This window comes from Lactuca saligna, chromosome 7, assembly GCF_052625555.1.
Source record: "Lactuca saligna cultivar CGN05327 chromosome 7, ASM5262555v1, whole genome shotgun sequence".
In the NCBI taxonomy this organism is placed as follows: Eukaryota; Viridiplantae; Streptophyta; class Magnoliopsida; order Asterales; family Asteraceae; genus Lactuca; species Lactuca saligna.
Genome location: NC_136423.1, coordinates 45,349,326 through 45,371,677, shown reverse-complemented (window position 1 = coordinate 45,371,677; position 22,352 = coordinate 45,349,326). Strand labels below are relative to the sequence as shown.

At 30.0% G+C, this 22,352-nt stretch overlaps 3 protein-coding genes across 4 annotated transcripts; 2 read left to right on the top strand and 1 right to left on the bottom strand.

The window, feature by feature from the left end:
* Window positions 1-240: 240 nt before the first annotated feature.
* On the top strand, window positions 241-4,831 carry LOC145005047 (peroxisomal fatty acid beta-oxidation multifunctional protein AIM1-like). Its single transcript, XM_078964091.1, has 18 exons — window positions 241-422; window positions 703-774; window positions 944-1,006; window positions 1,087-1,143; window positions 1,227-1,294; window positions 1,382-1,463; window positions 1,575-1,630; window positions 1,915-2,217; window positions 2,348-2,434; window positions 2,528-2,702; window positions 2,797-2,918; window positions 3,026-3,189; window positions 3,331-3,585; window positions 3,671-3,792; window positions 3,860-3,981; window positions 4,048-4,196; window positions 4,275-4,413; window positions 4,490-4,831. Exons 1-18 carry the CDS (start codon window positions 329-331, stop codon window positions 4,526-4,528), a joined length of 2,169 nt encoding a protein of 722 aa, XP_078820217.1. The 5' UTR covers window positions 241-328; the 3' UTR covers window positions 4,529-4,831.
* Window positions 4,832-5,069: 238 nt separating this feature from the next.
* Window positions 5,070-10,356, bottom strand: LOC145006186 (protein tesmin/TSO1-like CXC 5). Its single transcript, XM_078965284.1, has 8 exons — window positions 9,665-10,356; window positions 8,792-8,899; window positions 7,758-7,935; window positions 7,077-7,424; window positions 6,633-6,736; window positions 6,138-6,232; window positions 5,558-5,941; window positions 5,070-5,456 (listed from the first exon to the last, which is right to left on the bottom strand). Exons 1-8 carry the CDS (start codon window positions 9,967-9,969, stop codon window positions 5,236-5,238), a joined length of 1,743 nt encoding a protein of 580 aa, XP_078821410.1. The 5' UTR covers window positions 9,970-10,356; the 3' UTR covers window positions 5,070-5,235.
* A 7,726-nt stretch (window positions 10,357-18,082) lies between these two features.
* LOC145005216 (Major facilitator superfamily protein) lies at window positions 18,083-22,352 on the top strand. Of its 2 annotated transcripts, none has more exons than XM_078964276.1 (14): window positions 18,083-18,293; window positions 18,591-18,738; window positions 18,963-19,080; window positions 19,196-19,263; window positions 19,361-19,493; window positions 19,669-19,768; window positions 19,857-19,969; window positions 20,047-20,140; window positions 20,208-20,361; window positions 20,925-21,068; window positions 21,158-21,231; window positions 21,390-21,478; window positions 21,808-21,922; window positions 22,000-22,352. In XM_078964276.1, the coding sequence occupies exons 2-14, from the start codon at window positions 18,648-18,650 to the stop codon at window positions 22,192-22,194; spliced, it is 1,488 nt and encodes a 495-aa protein (XP_078820402.1). In that variant the 5' UTR covers window positions 18,083-18,293; window positions 18,591-18,647; the 3' UTR covers window positions 22,195-22,352. The 2 variants fall into 2 exon arrangements, with proteins under 2 accessions (XP_078820402.1, XP_078820401.1); XM_078964275.1 differs by having other exon boundaries at window positions 18,083-18,312.

Genomic DNA, 22,352 nt, shown 5'->3' with positions numbered 1-22,352 from the left:
GTAACGGCTAGTATTTATAATTTAAAAAAATTATATTCAATATTGTTAAGATTCTTAATTTATTATAATCAAAAAATATTTTAATTTAAATATTTTATTACCTTTAATTATTATATTTTTATGATTCAAAATTAAATGATTTATAAATATAATAATATAAATGCTGTTCCGAAAAAACCCTTATTTAATTGAATATATTCCTATCAAAAATGTATGATCTAAAATACTATTTCTTCCATTATAAATTACAGTTGAGTATTGAGTTTTGATCGTAGTCTTCTTCTCCATTGACTCCCCTTTGACCCACTGCTCGAGGAATCGAACAAAGATGGCAGAGCTTGAAGTGAAAATGATGGTGGGTTCTGATGGTGTTGCTGTGATCACCATCTCCAATCCACCTGTCAATGCCTTTGCCGTCTCAAGTGAGCTTTAATTCAATACCGTTTCTTTCTTTTTTCTTTTACCCCCATTCAATTCGCGAGCAAAATGATCAGTTTATTGTTATCTTCGTGGGTTTAATCTTTCTTATTGCATCACTGCTCTTTAACTAACTCCCATTGAAACTACTGATTCTTTGTTTGTTTGTGAGTTTTATTTTCTTTGATACCATTGGTAAACTGGGGTTTTGTCAGTTTTGTCTTTCCACCTTACATGTGTGTCAATGATTAATTGTTTGCTGCGTTTATGGGTTTTCCTGTATAGTTATTGCTTGGTTGAAGGAGAAAATTGAACAAGCTATGAGCAGAGATGATGTAAAAGCTATCGTTTTGACTGGTAATTCGTCGAACAAGCCTTTTCCTTTGATTAAATTTGACTGTTGTTTTGATGCAATTTTCTATGAATTGGAATGCCTACCAACTGTTTGATTTTTTGCTTTAACGAGATTACAACTTAACAGTAGAAATCAAAAAGTGGTATCTTCTTCTTATCTTTTCATGTATAGGCAAGCATCGGAAGTTTTCTGGTGGATTTGACATCAATGTATTCAGAAAAGTTCAACAAACTGGTACACCTTTATTAGTTGTATTCTATCTCAAAATTCAAACATGTTTTTTGAAAATCAAGCATTGTTTGAATTACTTGCAGGAAAGTTATCTCTTCTACCTGATTTATCCGTTGACCTTGTGGTCAACAGAATAGAAGGTCTTATCATACAACTCCTCATTCATAAATGTTATCAAAGATCCGTTTTTTTGTTATTAACTTATGTTCTTCTGTAAACTTAGATGCAAAGAAACCTATAGTTGCTGCCATTGAAGGACTTGCACTTGGGGCAGGGTTAGAAGTTGCCATGGTTTGTGATTTTGGGAATCAAAGAATTTTTAATTTAAATTTAAATTTAAGTTCTTTAAAATCATTTTCATCTTGTTGTTTTGAACAGGGATGCCATGCACGAATTGCAACTCCAAATGCCCAACTTGGTTTACCCGAATTGTCTCTAGGAATTATCCCAGGGGCTGGAGGTACAATGTTTAGTAATTTGTCTGCTTTTAAAACTTTTTTTCATTTAAGTTTAATAAATATGATTTTGTTTAATAATTGTTCTTAATATAAAAAACAAAATACTTTTTAAGGTACCCAACGACTTCCTAGACTTTTGGGGTTGCCAAAGGCACTTGATATGATGTTGGTGAGTTCCTCTCCCTTCCAACAAGTGTAAACATGGGAAAAATTGTATCCTTATTTATGTTCCTAAATAGAAGGGTAAAATTGTCATTTACTCATATTCAGATAGTTTATTTCGTCCAACAAGAAACAACCCCTGACACTATCCAGACATACATCATTACCCACTCAGTCACAACTTAATAGAAAAAGTCCCCTTAAGTCCTACCTATTTACAAATTCGCCCTTGTCTATTCTTTCAAGTGTGTCATCATTTTTCTCAAATATCTTTTAAACATTATTTTGCAGACATCTAAACCAATAGTCTCTCAAGAAGGGCATAAGCTAGGGCTAATTGATGCTATTGTGTCGCCTCAAGAGTTGCTTAAAGTCTCAAGGCAATGGGCATTAGACATTGCAAACAACCATAAACCGTGGGCCCGCTCCCTTCACCTTGTAGACAAAATCGGTTCCTTATCTGAAGCACATAAGATACTTACAATTGCAAGAGAAAAAGCCAAAATAACATGGCCTAATATGCCTCAACACATAGCATGTATTGATGTAATTATGGAAGGCATTCTTCATGGAGGATATCATGGTGTTTTGAAGGTATAATTATGACAATTTTTGTTCTCAAAATAATCATTTCAAATGTTAATAACATTAGTGTTGTTCCAAAAGATTCTTTTATCTTTGTCATTATTAAGATTTCTCAAATATACAAAATTTTATCCCTCAGGAGGCTAAAGTCTTCAACAAGCTTGTTGTTTCAGACACATCAAAAGGTCTTGTTCATGTGTTCTTTGCACAACGTGCAACCTCAAAGGTAACATACTTGATATAATTTATAAACTAATACCAACATTTTTAATCTTTTGAATATTTTCTACATTTTCAACTTAGTTTTAATCACTTACAGGTGCCTAATGTTACTAATATTGGGCTCAAGCCAAGATCTTTAAAGAAAGTTGCTATCATTGGTGGAGGTTTAATGGGTTCTGGAATAGCTACAGCTTTTATTATTCATAATATTTATGTTATTCTCAAAGAAGTCAACCCCAAGTTTCTTCTAAAAGGGATAAAAATGATAGAAGGTATTCGTTTTCTCAAATGAACCTTTTTTTGGACTCTAATGAACTTTGTTTTGTAAACTTTGTGATTCAAAAACTTAATGGTGTTTTCTTTTAGCAAATGTCCGAGGTTTGGTTGCAAAGAGAAAGTTGACTCAGTCAAAAGCTGAGAAAGCCTTGTTGATGATTAAAGGGGTAATGGACTACTCAGATTTCAAGGATGTGGATATGGTGATAGAAGTATGTTCTTTACTTCTTTTTCTATATATGTATAAAGAATTAAAGATTACTATAAAATATAAAGATTGTTGTGTTTAATTGTTTGATTTTGTTACTTTGAATGGCAGGCAGTTATTGAGAATGTTGAATTAAAGAAAAAAATATTTAATGAAATTGAGAAAATATGTCCTCCTCATTGCATTTTAGCAACCAACACATCTACCATTGACCTCAATTTAATTGGTCAAACACTTACATGTCAAGATCGAATTGTGGGTACACATTTCTTCAGGTATGTTTTTCTATACATTTTGAAGATTAACAGATCAAGATTTAAAATTTATAAAATATATATATATATATATATATATATATATATATATATATATATATATATATATATATAACTTTATATATATCTTGCTGATAACAGTCCTGCACATGTAATGCCACTACTGGAGATCATTCAAACAGAAAAGACTTCTCCCCAAGTGATTCTTGATCTTATGACAATTTCAAAATTTATAAAAAAAGTTCCTGTTGTTGTTGGAAATTGTACTGGTTTTGCTGTTAATCGAACTTTTTTTCCATACAAACAAAGTGCACACATCTTGCTTCTTTTAGGAGTAGATTTATTCAGAATCGACAGATTGATCAAGAATTTCGGGCTTCCAATGGGGCCATTCCAGTAAGTTTCTGTTTCTTAATCGTAAATTCAAATAGTTTAGAAAAAGGGCAAAACGGTAATTTTCCAAACATGTGATTGTTTCTAGGCTTGAAGACTTGACAGGATATGATTTAGCAGTTGCTGTAGCTAAAGAATTCGCCACTGCTTTTCCTGATCGAACTTTCATCTCTCCTGTAGTTGACCTTCTTATCAAAAATGGGCGAAATGGTAATTTACTAGTTTTCATTTTCGTGTTGTGATTCAATCATGTGTTGAAATGACATGGCTTTTTCAGGTAAAAACAATGGAAAAGGGTATTATGTGTATGAAAAAGGTAGCAAACCGAAACCTGATAATATGGTGTTACCAGTTATAGAAGAGTCAAGAAGGGTAGCCAATCTTATGCCACAAGGAAAGGTAACCCATTTGTACCCTTGGGACATACCAAGGGCAATTTTGTCATTTTGTGTTTTATCTGTGTAGACTGTAGCCATGACTGATGAAGAAATAGTAGAGATGGTGTTGTTTCCAGTGGTGAATGAAGCATGTCGTGTTTTAGAGGAAAAAATTGTTGTGAAAGCATCCGATCTTGACATTGCATCGGTTCTTGGGATGAGTTTTCCTTCATATCGGTATGTTTATAATTGCAAGAATAAATGATTTTAGATAAAAATGTATTTTGCATTTACATTTTCACAATGCGTTTGCAGTGGTGGCATTGTTTTTTGGGCAGATGTTGTTGGGAGTAAACACATATATACAAGTCTGAAAAAATGGTCTGAAAAATATGGCAACTTTTATAAACCATCAAGATTCTTGGAAGAAAGAGCCATGAATGGTGTCCCATTGGTGAGTTTACTTTTTTATCCTCCATCTTTTTTACTTAATGGGACATAAAAGCTTATATATTGGTGTTCTTTTGCAGAGTGCACCTATAAATACGGGTTCTAGAGCACGTATGTAAGCAACTATATGTTCATGGGTTGAGTTATATGAAGCTAAGTATGATATGAAAGTGGTCTTTTTTTTCAAAACCTTAATAAGAAATCGGTTGTTTGTTGGTATCAATTTTGTTGAAGATTGATACGAATAAAGAGATGGAAAGTTGGGTTAGTGAAGTGTTATATGATGTGGTATATATTAATTTTGAATAAGGGTTATAGGTTTAGATAATAAAGGTTGTGTTTAGTGTATTTTGAGGCAACAAGAATAAAAACCATCTTCATATCTTTTGGATAAATGTTTAATAAATGTTTGGGAAAATGAATACCTTGGTGTTACTTTGTGATTTAAGTTGGTTATAAGTTGGTTGAAACAAAACCAACCCACAAGCCACATGAACGATTTGTGTAATTTACTTTTATTTTTAATATATTTATCCTTTATAAAACTTTAAAAACCACTCTTCCCTTTCTGATCCATAATAAATATCACCATTTTGACCTTTGACAAAACGCCCAATATCCAAACAAGAATTGAACTCGAATTCTAAATGATCAAAATACTTAAAACTCTAAAAGACTAAAACATTTTATCAAATACTCTAACAAATCAACAAAGCAACCGGTTATTTCAATAATGACACACAAAGCATAATTAGCTGTTGCATCTAATAAAAATGAATGGCCTAATACTAATAATAATAATACAAAAATGCCACAAGCATCCTTCTTATTGCACATCTTTTTCATGTTTTAGTTTCAAATCTCCATTTTCAAGGTGAAATGGGGGTTTCATATTATTCTGGTTATCATTATGTTGAAGAAGTTGTGTTGACCTTGAGAAACCATTAATGGAAGGATTCCAATGAGCATTTGTTGTTGAGTTTTCAACTGCTTCCATTTGACTTTGACCTCCATAATCACTTCTTGCCAATGAAGAACACTGTGTTTCTGCAATGTCAAAACAAAGTTAGAATTACAACCAAAAACTATCATCATCATCAAAGGGTAGAGTAAAATTACTTATATACCCTTAAAAGGAAGAAACTTGCCTTTTAGTTCACCTAAAGTGATGAGCTTATTAAGACAATCTCTAAAGGTTGTCAACACTGTCTTTTCTTGCTCAACATAAGTTTGAGTAATGACTTGTCCATTTGGCAATCGACCATGATTTTTTTGATTATTATTATTATTATTATTATCCGCATGATCATGATCCAGAAATCCATCAGAATCAGAATTCATGAACACTGAATCATGTTCATCACACATCAAGGCTAGGGTTCCTGGAGACATTGGCCTCTCACTTGAAGATTCATCAGCCATGGCTTTCTGAGCATCACCTTCCTTTGGGCTTTGTTGTAGATCTGTTATTGATGATGTTAAGGAGCTTTCTCTGTTAATGTTTCTTGTCTTTTCCTTTGCATTTGTCTCATCTGAGTATAACAAATTGCAACATACTTTTTCTTGTTATTAAATTATAATCATACTTTTCATTTCTTTATGTTACAAGTTACAACAATCTACTATGAAAAGTCTACCTAATTATAGCAATGTCATCCAAATGACCTAATTATCTATAAATTTACTCAAATATTTTTGTATTATCTGATTCTAATTCTTGAAATATACCTGAAAGCACCCGAGCAGCTTCACTTGCATACACCACCAATACAGCACATAGCTCCTTCATATCATCTGAACGAATAAGATCTGCTAATAGAGACCTTCAACCAAGATGAACTAATTAGCTTTCCAAAAAAACGAGAACAAAAAAAGGATATAAATATTAAATAATCAATTTGGGTTATAGATTTTATTGGTGAAATGGGTAAACTTATAAGATATAGACAAAAAAAGATTTAAAAGGGTTGAAAGTTGCTATGCATACAACCTCCTAAATCGATTTATTCAAAAAGTAATAGAGTTTTGTAATTATACTTAGCACAATGTAGTCTATAAAAGGGGTTAAATGCAACAAGATACTTCCTTTGTTTCACTAATTCATGCAAAGATACTTTCTTTAACCATTCAATGTAAAAAAGTTACAATTTTTACCATATAATGTAACAAAAGTTACTTGTTTCCATTATCTTATGCAACATTGGTGAAAGAAAGTACACACACCTGTATGTATATTTGGAAGGGCCCACAGGTGCATTGTTAGCTACACGAGCACCAGGAACAGAAGGACATGAAGATGAAGGAGTGGAATCTTTGACATGATTCGTCTGCTTGCATATCAATAAATAAAAAAAGTCAAATATAGCAAATAATATGAACCCAAAGTCAACTATTTTCAGCCATCTATAAGATCATATTCGTCAGAATAGAATAAAACAGGACAGAACAGAGCAGGTTGTACTGCATTTGGCTTGCATTGTCTGGCATGCATTGAACCAGATATCAATGAAACAAAGGGGACTCGCTCTCAAACTCTCGTCTTTGCAAAAGACATAAATACCCTCCTCATCATCGAAATTCAAAAGTCAAAAGTCAAAACTAGCTCTAGAAAGATTCTTGATTCCCATGTAACAAACACCACCTAAAACAAGAATATCATTAAATTACCTCATGAAAGTGTGCAACCCTATGAAACACTGAATCTTTTGCTGCATGTCCACCATATAAAACTTCCGGCCCCTTTCTTTTCCGGGACACTGGCGGTGAACCGTAACCGGAGGTCCCGATAGCTCCGGTGATGGCGGCATTTGCCGCCTGTTGAAGATAGACCATGTTATTAACAGAGTCACCATGAAAAAGTGCTTGTCTTTCTTCACTTCCTTCAAAATTCTTGCAATCCATACATCTACAATTCTCAGAGCAAAGAATGTTTGCTTGAAAGCACTCACAGTATTTCTTCAAGCATCCTGATTTCTTGCAATTGCATCCTTTGTTATGTTTTCCTCCCGCCTCTTCCTGCATAAATTTGTAATTGATAGATACTATATTATCAGAACAAACATCTTACTACAAATATACAAACTCAAAACTTGAAGGACCAAATTGTACGCTTGAAAACTTAACAACTAAATGATGTAAAGTGAAAGTAAAACACCAAATTTGGTGTTATGGTGTTCCTTTACACCATTTTGAGGAAAAACTAAAAAGTGAAACAATCAGCAATGGTAATGCAGTTTCACTTCATTTCTACTTCAGACATTAGACTATAAAAACAGTTACTAACTAACCAAAACTATAACAACTTTTGAAAAATGTTATAAAAAAACAATGGAATTGAAGATGACTCACCCTTCTATTACGATTTCCATGAGGACTACTTGCAATTTTAGGTCTAAATGCATCTGGATTTCTTTCCAAAGTGGTTTCAACAGCATCTCTTCTTGCAGGCTCATTTTCAACATTGTTATGACAGTTGACACAGTTGCACCCATCACAATATATTCCCATTGCAAAGCATTCACAATATCTGCACATCAGAATCACACAAAATGAGGCTGATTTGTAAAAAGGTTAAGACTTAATGAGGAAACACTCATTTCCCTTAATCTATTATGTCAAAAAAAAATCATAAAAACCTTACAAGATCAAGTCATGTCCTCCTTAAGTCCTTTTAGGGGCATGTTTCTTTTTTACTTGATCAACAAAGCGCTTAATCTTCCCAGCTATACATGGTTTTTTCTTTTTGGCTTAATCTGGACATAATGACTTAACTGATTAAGCCAAAAAACTTGGCTTAATGTATTAAGACACTAACCCTTAACCTATTAGCCCTTCTTCTTTTTTCATCCTAACTTCTTTCTCTCATGTTAAAATTGGAGAAATTTGGTTTTTTAGAATATAAAAGATCAAATGTTCATTTAGTCTCATTCAGCCTAGAAAAGAAACAGACCTTATGAATAATACCACACTCTATTCAAACAGATATCAAATATCATCACCCATTCAGCCACTTTACTCATAGGAAAAAAGATAAACACCCTTAGTCAATTATATGAGTGTTTTTACTCAATGTGTTGTCATTTACTCATATATTTTGTAAACTATATACATATATATACATACAACACTTAATGGGAAAAAGAAAAGACACACAGCTATAATATAAGAACAGAACACATGTGAAACAATTAAAATTTATACATACATACACATGTGGATAAGCTATATAAGCAAAAATGGAAAATCATTACACGAGAGAAGCTTTCTCGTAGATGATGCATTAAATATATATAAAGTAAAAACATGTTTCAGCTCTGTTTTTTACATTACAATATTACATAACTTTTTAAAAAATGATAGTTGAATTGAAGAATGATACTTACAATTTCAAGCACCTTGAGTGCTTGCAATTGCACTGTTTTGGCTTCTTTGGAGTGCCATCTTTTCCTTCAACATTTTGTCTTGCTCGAGCCTTTGGAGATTCTGGTTTTCTGGCATAAAAAAATATACAGTTTTCCACCATTAATAAATGAACTTTCAACTTTCAACACAATCAAAAGCGATTATTATTTCTTAAATCAAAAGAATCACTACCAAATATTATTTCCTTATACCATGTTTTACTATAGTTGATTATCTAATTCTAATCATTTGATATCATATTATCATATAATCAGATTCAAAACACGCATCTACTGTAAAGTTGTAAGCCCTTATTGTATCCATTACTTCTTTACCAATCACAGTTTATAAATCACTCAAACTCAACACAATCATAAGTGATTAACTGATCCCACATTTTCTATTACAGATGATTATTTGATTCTAAATATTGATCATCACATTATCAGATTGTGAATGCACATCGAAACTTCTGTCATGTATTTAATGATACATGATTTAAATATAATCTGGTCTTTTTATAACAAGAAATCAAACAAAAGTTACAAGGCAAAAATAGAATCTCCATATAACTGTTTGCTAATGAAGTATGGATTTCTGTTTTCATGTGATAGAATAGCCATGGTATCACAAGAAACGAAACAAAAAGGGATTAAAGAGGCTTCAAAATCCAGATTCGGATTTATTAATATGTGATATCTAACTAAAACATGGAGCACTAACAAAGTTGGAATTTTGAAGTTCTGAAGATGTATGATTTTGATTAATACAAAAAACCCATCAATGTTACGAAATCAAACACAAATCAAGTGGAATTTAATAATTTATAATCTAGCATATTGAAGAACACTCACAAAGGCCTTAAAGGTTGTTGTTGTTGCAGCAGCGACTGTTTTGGTTGTGGTGGCGGCGGCGGTGGCGCTGGGTGTTGAACATGCACCACAACCGGCCGTTGAGGGTGCTCCGGCAAAACCACTTGAGTCCTTGCCAACGACGCCGCCGGCGGTACACTACTGCCGATGCTGTTAAAATCCAGCTGCCGTGCGAGCTTTTTTGCAGCCGGGATATCCATCGGCGTTGCCGTCGATACCTCCGCCGCGTCCGATTGATTCGTTTTCGGAGGGAAATTTGAATCCCCCCCGCCTTCACCCTTCTCCATTATTATCTCTCCAATTTGAGATTTCACTTTCTTTATCAAGAACCTTTACAGAACTATGAAAATATACAAAAATTCACCAAATTCCTCAAATTCAAACAAAAATCAACAACCATTCGAATAAAAAACGGAAACCCAGAAACAATACGATGACAAAATCAATAAACTTATCGCTCCCACTCCAACAGCTCAGATTCGCAACTAAAACATCATCAAAAGATTAACCCCAAATCAGCACCACATCCCATGAATAAAATCGGTTAAACCCAGCAACTCTACGATGGAAAACAACAATCTTTAGATGTGATTGAGACGAGAAAGATTGGGGAGAGAGAAATACAGGAGCGAAAAATATAGACTTGCTTTCTTTGCTTTGTTCCTCCCTCTCTTGAGCTTTTGAAATTCAATTTTTTTAAATAATCGACGGTATATCATGTCTTGGTATTCTGATCGTATGGTTAAGATTGAAAGTTGTATCCCACGGCTGTAATTAATAACAGAACCTACAAGTGATTTGGGCCGTTTGATCGAAAAGATGCTAATGGAAATATTTCTCTTTCTTGCTAGGCTTGGTCCACGGGAAAGAAACTTATAAACAATAATTAAATGAAATTTGTATAAAAGAAGAAAACTCAACCAAAGGATAATAAATAATACTTAATTTAATTACCATAATACTATTGGTGTAGATGCTATTAAAGATCAATGGAATCTACCTTGTTAATAAATCAGAATCTAATCAAATAACTACACTGATATAGTTTTTATGGTTAATTACATTAAAAAAAAAAAATAAAAAAAAATAAAAAAAAAAAAAATTCTCACATTAAACTTAAACTTTGTTTTATTTATTTAATAAAAAAAAAAAAAAACTTTACATTTTTTATCCTTTTAACAGGTTTATTCGGTTACGGTAAACTTTCGGTTTATATTTTTCTTTCTTTCAAAAAAATTCTTAACTTTTTTTAATTATATTAAAAAAGTTATATATTTGGTTTTACTATATTAAACTTGAGTTTTGTTTTTTAGAAATAAAAAGCATTTACATCTTTTAATTTTTTTATTTGATTTTTTTTATTTGTATTTTTATTCTCAGTCAAATTTATCTATTAACCATGTGTGTTGATTCGTTTCTCAATCCATTTCTAGGTATTTTGTGGAAATCGAAATATGTTTTTTTTTAACTTCGGCTATTTATAACAAAATGACTTAAAAGAGATATGATGTTTAATTAGATCTCACAAGTTGACCTTGTGGCTCGCTGGTAATGTACATGTCAAATTTTATTTATTGACTTCAATACTTGTATAAAAATCTAAAATATATAAATAATTGATATTTTGTAATACCAAAGATTTCGTAAATAACTAAGATATAAAGATTTGATGTTATAGTACACGGTATGGTTTGTTCATGCTTGTTATGGCCGACTTGGTGAAACCATAACGGAGTCATAACGAGCAAAACACAACCTCACATTCTATGGTGAATCTTGTGTCCGTTACCACCGATTGAAACAAGTAAAAAATTATACCATTTGAATTTAAACAGTTTGACTATGGTCAAATTAATAAACATAATAACTTTAAAATTAATTATTATTTTCCTATATAAATACCTACTATGTATATAATTTTTTCCACGCAGTTTCTCTCTCTATGTATATAATTTCAATTATCTTCAAAAAAAATTTAGAAATTTACAACAAAAATATAAAAACACCATCAAAACAAAACATAAACAATCCATTACAACCAAAACATGAAAACACCATCACAACATCAATCTTCAACCTTTCTTTATTTTTTAAGTATATATATCAAATATTAGATAATCAGAAATATATATTATCGGTATGTTTTGGGTTTGGGTCGGTTCAGTTTAATTTTTTAAATCAAAACTCAAAACCGATAAAATTTTGGTTTCATTGGTTTTTTGGTTTCTAGGTTCGATTTTATTAACATCTAAATTTAGATAGATAAGAATTTTAATCGTCAAAATGTAATTAAAGAAATACTTAAAACCAAATAATAGTATTCAAAACAAAAATGATATTCATTGTTTTTAATGGGGAAAATGACTTACCAAGGTAATCATATTTATCGTTTTATTCACATTTAAATAACTTATTTGTTTTTGCACACATTTGACCATTTAACTTGGTATATGTATTCACATATTGTCAATGTCACCGGCTATAGCAGGTAACAATGGTAATATGTGAACAAATTAACATGTTAAATAGTTAAATATGTATGAAAAAAGAAAGTTGCCTAAATGTAAACAAAACAAAAAAATTAATTACTCTGATAAATCATTTTCCCCACTTCTAATAGCAATTTTATTTTTCAAATATGTTTGTATTGTTTTCTTCAACCGTTATTTTTAAAGTATCAATAATTTCCTAAATATTAATTAAATATTGATCAAATTTAAACTTTATTGTTTAATTAATAAATATGTTTTCGTTTTGTGAAATATTTTATATAGCCTCTTATAATATTTTTTCTTTTGTTTTTAAGCATATATTATATTTATAGAGTAAATAGTATCTAACAATAAAATTAAATAGATTAAATATGTAACAATAAGTATGGAGGGTCTTTTAAAAAAAAATAAAAAGAAAATATTACTTAGCAAATAAAAAAACAAAAAACTCTATATAATGTAAATGTTTTAAAATTATTCCAACTTTTTAATACTTTTTAATTAGAAGTTTATAAATTTTTAATTTTTTTAATACAACATTTTAAAGTAGTATCTGACGAAAATATTATAAAATGTTATAAAAAAATATTAAAATATCATATAAAATTTGTAAAACACTTTTAAAATGTTGTAAAATAAAGCTTAAAAATAAATGTATGAAAGTTACAAAAAAACTGTATGAAAATATATATAAAAAAAAACAAGTTAAATACATGTAAGAGAAAATTAAAACATTTATAAATATTTGGTTTAAAAACACTTGTATTAAACTTATATGAAAGAATAAAAAAGTTTAAAAAATTATAAACAAATATTTAAAACATTGTATTAAAAAACATGTGGGAAATAAATATCATAAAAATATTGTAAGAAATTTTAAAAACTTTTAACAAATTTGTAAAAAAAATGTTCACATTTAAACAGTTTTTTTTATATACATTTGACAAAAAAAAAATATAAACAGGACAAGAAGATAATTACCGTTACAAGTCATTTTCCCTTTTTAATATTATAAACATCTATAGATGCATAAATGTATTAATAACTCCCCACTAACTTAATATACTATTGTTTCTATTATATATTTGCATCATTTTCTATTAAATTGAAGGGTGTTTTGCGAACTTGTGATACGGGGTATTATTGTTTTTTTGTACACCATATTAGGGGTGGGCTTGGCATCGAAGTAACATCAAACCTGGAAATATTAATATTGAAAATTGGATTTTGTTGGAACCGAGTACCGAACCAAAATATACTACATGATATCGGTTTGGTTCTAGAGCCGATAACGATATTTTGATACCAATATCATTTCTAATATTTATTTTTTTTGTGTGCAACAACCTATGTTTGATGACTCAAACTTAAATACAACAAAACAAGAAGTTCTTGATTCTAAGAAGAAGCCATAGCAAACATAATCAGCACAATCCAAGTTTATATGAGAGAATTATAAGTGATAAAAGTTTAACACATATGTAGTTAAAAAAAATGACGAAATCTTTGACACTTTATTTTTATTTTTTCATAATCGAACGTTATTTTTTCTAATTTTGTTCAATACTGACAATTTTTCATTTGAAACTATATAAATATTTTTTTAATGCATTTTAAATGACATAAATATATATATTTTTAATTAAAAAACCATACTTTGTATAAATACAAGGTTTTTTTTACATTCAAACCATAATTTTATGTATAAATAAAATATGCATTAGTTATATAAAAACCATATTATATATTAAATAAGAAACTTTGAAACGTGTTTGGAGGTTTGGATGCATATATATATACATAAGATTATACTTTGAACTAGGCAAATGTCTGTGCGTTGCGCAAAAACGCCTATATAGTTGAAGTATTTACAAATATATGATTTTTTAAATATAACAATAACGTTGTTGTTAAATTTGATATAATAATTTGTATATATTAAATTGATATAATATATTGATTATTTTGAATTATATGATAATATATACATTTATTATAACTTCATAATCTCAATCATTTGAATGATGTCTACCCGCAAGTTACACATGAATAAAATTAAATATAATATATCATTTGATGTTATATATAGTTGTTTTTATTGTTAATGAATTTTTTAAAATTTATTTGCTTAACGTTTTAATTTCTATCATTATAATTATTTAAAACATCAAACATTGTTTTTTTTTTTTTTAATTTTAAAGCTAACAATATAATCATTTATATAGAGTTGTTTTTAACTATTGTTATTGTAAGTTATTTTAAGCTACTTATTTGGAAACTTTTAACGATTATAAAAATATATTTAAGAAATATTTTAGTTAAATTGAAATTACTATTTAGTTTTTGCTTTTATCACTACACTTTATCACTTTTAACTATTTACAAAATATTTTTTAGTTTTTTTTAAATGGAACTGAAATTTATATTTTAGTTGACATTGTAATGCGTATAAACACCTATATAGATGAAGTCTTTACAAATATATGTTTTTTAAAATATAACACTAACGTTGTTGTTAAATTTGATATAATAACTCGTATATTAATTTGGTATAATATATTGATTATTTTGAGTTATATGATAATATATAAATCTATTATAACGTCATAATCTCAATCATTTGAATGACTTCTACTCGCGAGTTACACATCAATAAAATTAAATATTATATATGGTTTAATATTATTTATAGTTGTTATTTTTAACTAATTTTTTAAATTTTATTTGCTTAATGTTTTAATTTCTATCATTTTAATTATTTAAAACATCAAACATTATTTTTTGACTTTAAAGGTAACAATATAATCATTTATATAAAGTTATTTTTAACTATTGTTATTATAAGCTATTTTAAGCTACTTATTTGAAATTTTTTAACAATTATATAAATATATTTAGGAAATATTTTAGTTAAACTGATATTACAATTTAGTTATTGTATTTATCACTATAATTTATCACTTTTAACTATTTATAAAATATTATTTGGTTTTTTTAGTGGAACTGAAATTTATATTTAAGTTGACACGGTAATGTTATATTTAAATTAACAATTTAAGTATTTTGTCAAAACTGTTCAGAAATTGTAGCTTTAAACTGATAATGGTTTACATGCAACAACATTTTAAATATAATAAATTAAGTATAATATGTTAAAATTTAAAGACATAACTTTATAAATAGAAGTAAAGTTATTATTTTAAAATTGAAATTTAGTCTATTTATGATTAAACTTTAGGTTTGATATTTATTTAACCTTATTAACCAACTTACAATCATTATTAGAAAGACGCTACAATTTATCACTTTTAACTATTTATAAAATAATATTTGGGTTGTTTAAGTTAAATAAAATTTATATTTAAGTTGAGCCTATAATGTTATATTTTAATTAATAGTGTAAGTATTTTATACAAATTATTCAAAAATTATACCTTTAAAATGATAATGGTTTACATCCAATAATTTATTAAAATTAATAAATTAAATATAATATGTTAAAACTTAAAAAACATAATTTTATAAGTAGAATTAAAAATATTATTTTAATATTCAAATTTAGTTTGTATATGAATACACTTTAGATTTGATATTTATTAACCTAATTACCAAAGTATAATTATTATTATAAGGAAATTGAAAAGTCATGGGAGTTTCAAATGAATGTGGTGAAAGGAAAAAAGAATGGAGGTTTCAAATGCATGAGATTCAAGAAAAAATGCTAGCTTTATAAGTATGTGTGATGTAAAAGAAAACTTTGTATTTATATAAAAATGTGGTTTTTAATCGAAAAAAATGTATTTATATATTTAAAATGTAATAAAAAATATATTTATATGATTTCAAATGAAAATGATCAACATTGAACAAAATTTGAAAAAATAATATTCAACTTGTAACAAAAAAAATTAGAATGTTAAAATTAAAAAAATAAAAATAAAATAAACTTAGTATCAGAATAAAAAAAAAAGTAAAAACTTAATATCTTTTGTAGAAAAAAAGTTCAATTTTAATAGGTCAGCATGTTATATCATCAAAATTGACACGTCATCATGTAACGTCAGTGGATAATCGGGTCGATCAGTCAAGTGTTAAGAATTATTAAAAATTAAAAACACATTGTCAAATTAAATTTTTAAGTAAATTTAGTATCTTTTATATTATTTATCCAAAAAATCAAACAAATCCAAATTTATATGAGAAAATTACGGTTTTTATCCAAAGATACCGAACTTGATAGTCCCAAAAACTGAAAATACCAAATACCAATCCAAAGAAACTATATGGCACATTTCAGTTGGGAATATGACTTATCAATGTAATTAACTTTTCGGTATGTTCACATCTGGGTAACTATCTTTTTTTTGTACATATATAGGTAACAAACTTTTTGGAAGTGTTCACATATGACCATTATGACCTGCTATAGCAGGTTAAATCCTAGATGTGAACGCTTTCAACAAGTTTGTTACCTAGATGTGTACAAAAAAAAAATAGTTACCCAAATATGAACAAACGAAAAGTAAAAATTAAATTACATGAATGGTCCCTGTGGTTTGGGGGAATTTGTGGTTTTGGTCGCTAACTTATTTTTTTTAACTTAAATGGTCCTTACTGTTTATTTTTGTTGCGTGTTTGATCACCGTCTTACCTAAAAATACTTTTGTGCCCTTATTAATTTATTTTTTTAATTAATTTTCTTATCTATGTATTTATTTTTTACATATTAAAAAAAAATAAAATAAACCACACATATTTGTATCTCCTCGGATGATCCCTACTATTTATTTTTTAATTAATTTAATTTTTTAACTCGGATGGTCCCTACTATTTAATTTTGTTACGAACTTGGTCTCTGTCTTACCTAAAAAGACTATTGTTGCCTTGGTATTTTTTTAATTAATTTTCTTGTTTATGTACTTATGCTTTATATGTTTAAGAAAAATTAGTAGATCTCACATATCTGTATCTCATCACCATCCCATCTTTCATCCTTCTCAACTTCTATTTATTTTTCATTTTTAGTGATATCGACGTCTTCATCGTCACTTCTTTTTTCGGTCCTTCAACTCCGTCGAATCAGCACCACAACCCACTAAAGATGAAGAGACAGTAGGTTATGGTGTTGGTTCACCAGAGTTGAAGTACAAAAAAAAGGATGGTGAAGACATCGATGTTACTAAAGATGGAAAAGAAATAGAAGATGGGGAGGAGATACAAATATGTGTGGTCTATTAATTTTTTTGAATATGTAAAAAATAAATACATAGATAAGAATATTAATTAAAAAATAAATTAATGAGGGCACAATAGTATTTTTAGGTAAGACGGTGACCAAACGCGCAACAAAAATAAACAGTAGGGACAATTTAAGTTAAAAAAAATAAGTTAGCAACCAAAACCACAAATTCCCCAAACCACAGGGACCATTCATGTAATTTAATTTTTACTTTTCGTTTTGTTCATATTTGGGTAACTATTTTTTTTTGTACACATCTAGGTAACAAACTTGTTGAAAGCGTTCACATCTAGGATTTAACCTGCTATAGCAGATCATAATGATCATATGTGAACACTTCCAAAAAGTTTGTTACCTACGTACAAAAAAAAGATAGTTACCCAGATGTAAACATACCGAAAAGTTAATTACCTTGATAAGTCATATTCCCCATTTCAGTTAGGTTCAAACTCTCTCTCTCTTTTTTTTTTTTTTTTTTTTTTTTTTTTTCCTTGATAAGTCATATTCCCCATTTCAGTTAGGTTCAAACTCTCTCTCTCTTTTTTTTTTTTTTTTTTTTTTTTTTTTTTTTTTTTTTTTTTTTTTTTTTCTACACAATAGTGCATATTTTGTAAATAAGCTCATTTTTATTTTTGGTCCTCTTAAAACTATCGAACGGTGTGGATAACAATGCAAAGTTGCGCAGCAACAAGTGTTCGGCGTATTAAAGCCACAACCACTCGTAACCGCCTTCATACGCGTACCTCTGAAGCAATAATACAATCTGTTGTTCTGAAATTTACTGAAGGAGCTCGTCGAATTCCTGATCACACTGACGACTTTTACTATTTCGAGCTTCGGTTTACTTTCGATTATACAAAGAACCAGAACAAATCGTTAGGTTAGCAGCTTCGATTTTGGTAAACTTCTCCACATTTGCACGTATTTGATCATAGGTTTTATGTTCTAGTGTGTTAGATCTACTGCGTGTTGAGGTTATCGAGCTTAGTAATTAGTGTGTAGATGACAGTTTAGAAACAAGTAAAGTATCTTGATGTTCACAAAGGATCATTCTACACACTAAAGACCTAGACCACAGCTTTTGAAGTGTTGAGAAGCTTAATTTTTTTATATATGATGCTCTGTTTTATCTGGTAGATACGTAAATGACGTTTTGTTTACATGTTTTTGACGACAGTGATCTTAGGGTTCTCCAAATCCTGCAATCGGGAATCAAGTCTGGACAGGTTCTGGTATGCGGGTGCATCCACACATTTCTGCCTCGATGTATAAACGCACGCCGTCTAAGGACTATACAAATTCAGTTGAACTAGAAGATGGTTCTGGTAAATATCTGATTATTTATCATATTCTTTCAGCTTAGGTATTGATGCTTGATCTTCTGTTCAAAATGTCATTATGAAGTTTAGAGATGCAAAAAGTTCAGTTAATATAGGTGTTACAAACAATTCATGTTTTTTATTATGTCAATTTACTCTAATTATCCATTACTCTTGTAAACTTTTTTTGGGGTTTATAATATTCTGAACAATCTTGTTTGCTTGAATAGAACTTTTACAGGATGATATTGATAATTTCCAAGAATCTACAGATCCATCTCCAAGACATTCTCTACCTCATGTACTTGTGGCATCCTTAGTCTCATTCTTATTTGGTTACCATCTCGGGTTTGTTCTCAACCTATACATCTCTTGTTTCCATTGACCTTCCCCTCAAAAGCAAAATTACAAACTACATTTAATCCACTCTGTAACAATGTAAACCATGTTCTTTTATGTGTAGGGTAGTGAATGAACCCCTTGAAAGCATTTCTCATGATCTTGGTTTCAGTGGGGACAGCTTAGCTGAAGGTATCTTTTCATTTTCACCAAAGATCCATCTTTTTCTTCTTCTGCTATCTGGATTTTAACCTAATATCTTATGAGCTTTGGTGCATTGTAAATAAAGGTCTGGTGGTTAGTACGTGTCTTGGTGGTGCCTTTATTGGGTCTCTGTTCAGTGGTTGGATTGCTGATGGATTTGGGCGCCGAAGGGCTTTTCAGTTGTGTGCTTTGCCTATGATCATCGGTGCTTCTTGTAGGTAATATATTTTAATTTTTAAATCAACTGTCTGAATGTTAGTAAATGACAATTTTACCCTTCTGTTATTAAAGAAACAGTTCTATATATCTATCCAGATTAAGTGCTTGACCCATTAAGTCAAAGATAGATGTCTGTAGAATTTTTATAATGATACTAATTTATATATTTTCCAGTGCAACAACAAACACATTGACAGGGATGCTAATTGGGAGGTTTATTGTTGGAATTGGATTGGGTATTGGTCCACCTGTCGCATCTCTCTATATCACAGAGGTCAAAAAAACCCTACTTCTCGTAATTGTGCATATGGAAATTCATTATCACTTATCATTTTTTTTTTTTAAATAATAATTTCTAGCAGGTTTCTCCTCCTGCTGTGCGTGGGACCTATGGAAGCTTCATTCAAATTTCAACATGTTTAGGGTTGATGGGAGCTCTTCTAATTGGGATTCCTGTAAAGAGCATCTCAGGCTGGTAAAAAAGCATTTGTCTACCTCTGAAACTGTATTTAACATTTTAGATTTGGATTCATTTTTTGAATGTATGTCCAGGTGGCGTATCTGCTTTTGGTTATCTACAATTCCATCCACAATACTTGCTCTTGCTATGATATTCTGTGCAGAAAGTCCACATTGGCTTTACAAGGTCTGTTATCGTCTTCATTTCTATTTGTTGATAAAACAAGGGGCATATGAGTAATTTTACTTTATAGAGAGGAAGAAATGCTGAAGCGGAGGTGGAGTTCCAGAAACTTTTAGGAGCAGCAAATGTCAGATCAGCAATGGCAGAGCTCTTGAAGTCGGACAGAGGGGATGAGAATGACACTGTTGGGATTTCAGAACTGTTTTATGGGCGCTATTTTAGAGGTAATTTGTGGACTATAATGCCCCTTTTGTTACACATCACATGACATGTCAGCTTTTACATCATTAGACTGAGATTGATGTGAATGAGACAAAAAATTGTACCAAAAAAGTTGAACAAGGCGAGACAAAGACTGGCTCTCAACTCTCTTGTTTGTGAAAAAAGACATAAATGCCCTCCTCATCCTCATCATTGAAAATAGCCCTAGAAAGCTTGTTCAGTTCCATTCATGTTGTGTGTCACAAACGCAGCCTAAGGCTGCGTTTGTTACATGGGACAAAACTGGACAAGCTTTGTAGGACTATTTTCAATGATGAGGATGAGGAGGGCATTTATGTCTTTTTTCACAAACAAGAGAGTTGAGAGCCAGTCTTTGTCTCGCCTTGTTCAACTTTTTTGGTACAATTTTTTGTCTCATTCACATCAATCTCAGTCTAATGATGTAAAAGCTGTCATGTCATGTCCTGTGTACCAAATTGGAGTTGATGTCTGTGGATCTGTTGGTTTTGGTTGGGTGCATTAAAAAAAAAAAAAAAGCTTTGTTATTTATTTGGTCCTTTTGCAGTTGTTTTTATTGGGTCAACCCTGTTTGCTTTACAACAGCTCTCTGGAATAAATGCTGTGTTTTATTTCTCTTCAACTGTATTCAGAAGTGCTGGAGTTTCATCAAACCTAGCTAATGCCTTTGTGGGGATTGTCAACCTTTTGGGTATTGTATTTAATATTTATCAACTCTATTTCACCATTTAATTATAAGCATTTTTTCCTAACTTGTGATATTTATTTATACTCATTCAGGATCTATCATTGCCTTGCTTCTCATGGATAAACTCGGGAGGAAGGTTCTCCTTCTTTGGAGCTTCTTTGGCATGGTAATTTTCACAGACCTAGTTTTATGCATATTGTATTTATCAACTCAAAAAAAAAAAAAAAAATCACAAATTTTTTACCCAAACACCCTTTGATAATAGTTCGTATCAGAAATATGTGATTTCAATTTTTTTTTTTTTTATGGTTTTTATTATTTTAGGCTATATCTACAGTCCTTCAAGTAATTGCAGCAGGCCTGCTTGCATCCACATCTGGAGCTCTATACCTCTCTGTCAGTGGCATGCTAATGTAAGATCCAATATTTTTATTTTTTGCCTTTTAAAATTTCATAAATAATTGTATCAAATAGGTGAGGATAAGTTTTATTTATTTAAAAAAAAAAGCTTAATACATCGGAGAAGATTTATAAAGATATGTTTCTGTTGAATAAAGTTGGTGGAAATTTGATGTGGAAAAATAAATAAGGTTTACAAGAGGTTGACCATTGTGGATTCTCTAATAAGAAAATATTGAAACTGATAAAATTAAAAACTAAATTGTAATAGGTAAAAAAAAATGGAAGTAGAATGCTATGATAAACAGATAAAATGAAAGTTCATTGCTATTTGTGTATGTAGGTTTGTTTTTTCATTTGCAATTGGAGCGGGTCCCGTTCCAGGTCTCCTCCTGTCAGAAATCTTCCCAAACCGTATAAGAGCAAAAGCAATGGCCTTTTGCATGTCTGTGCACTGGGTAATGATAATATTACACTTTACACCCTTCATCTTCTTCCTCTTTTCTATAATTGAACTGATTTGTTTGTCTACTAGGTGTTCAATTTTATGGTGGGATTATTATTCCTACGTTTGTTGGAGTTGATGGGTGCACAGCTGCTGTACTCGATGTTGGGTACTTTTTGTTTGGTGGGAGTGGCGTTTGTGAAAAGGAATGTTATGGAAACAAAAGGAAAAACACTTCAAGAAATTGAGATTGCACTTTTGCCACAAGAGTATAGTGAAATCTGATTGATCGGTTTATGTTGTTAGAGTAAATGTAAACCCGTGATGCTAATCGTTGATAGCAGAGGAGATCAAATATGATGTCATGTGTGTAAAGTAAATAACACGACTAGACTATGTATGTTTGTATTTTATGATATGATATGATATGAACTCTTCTTGAA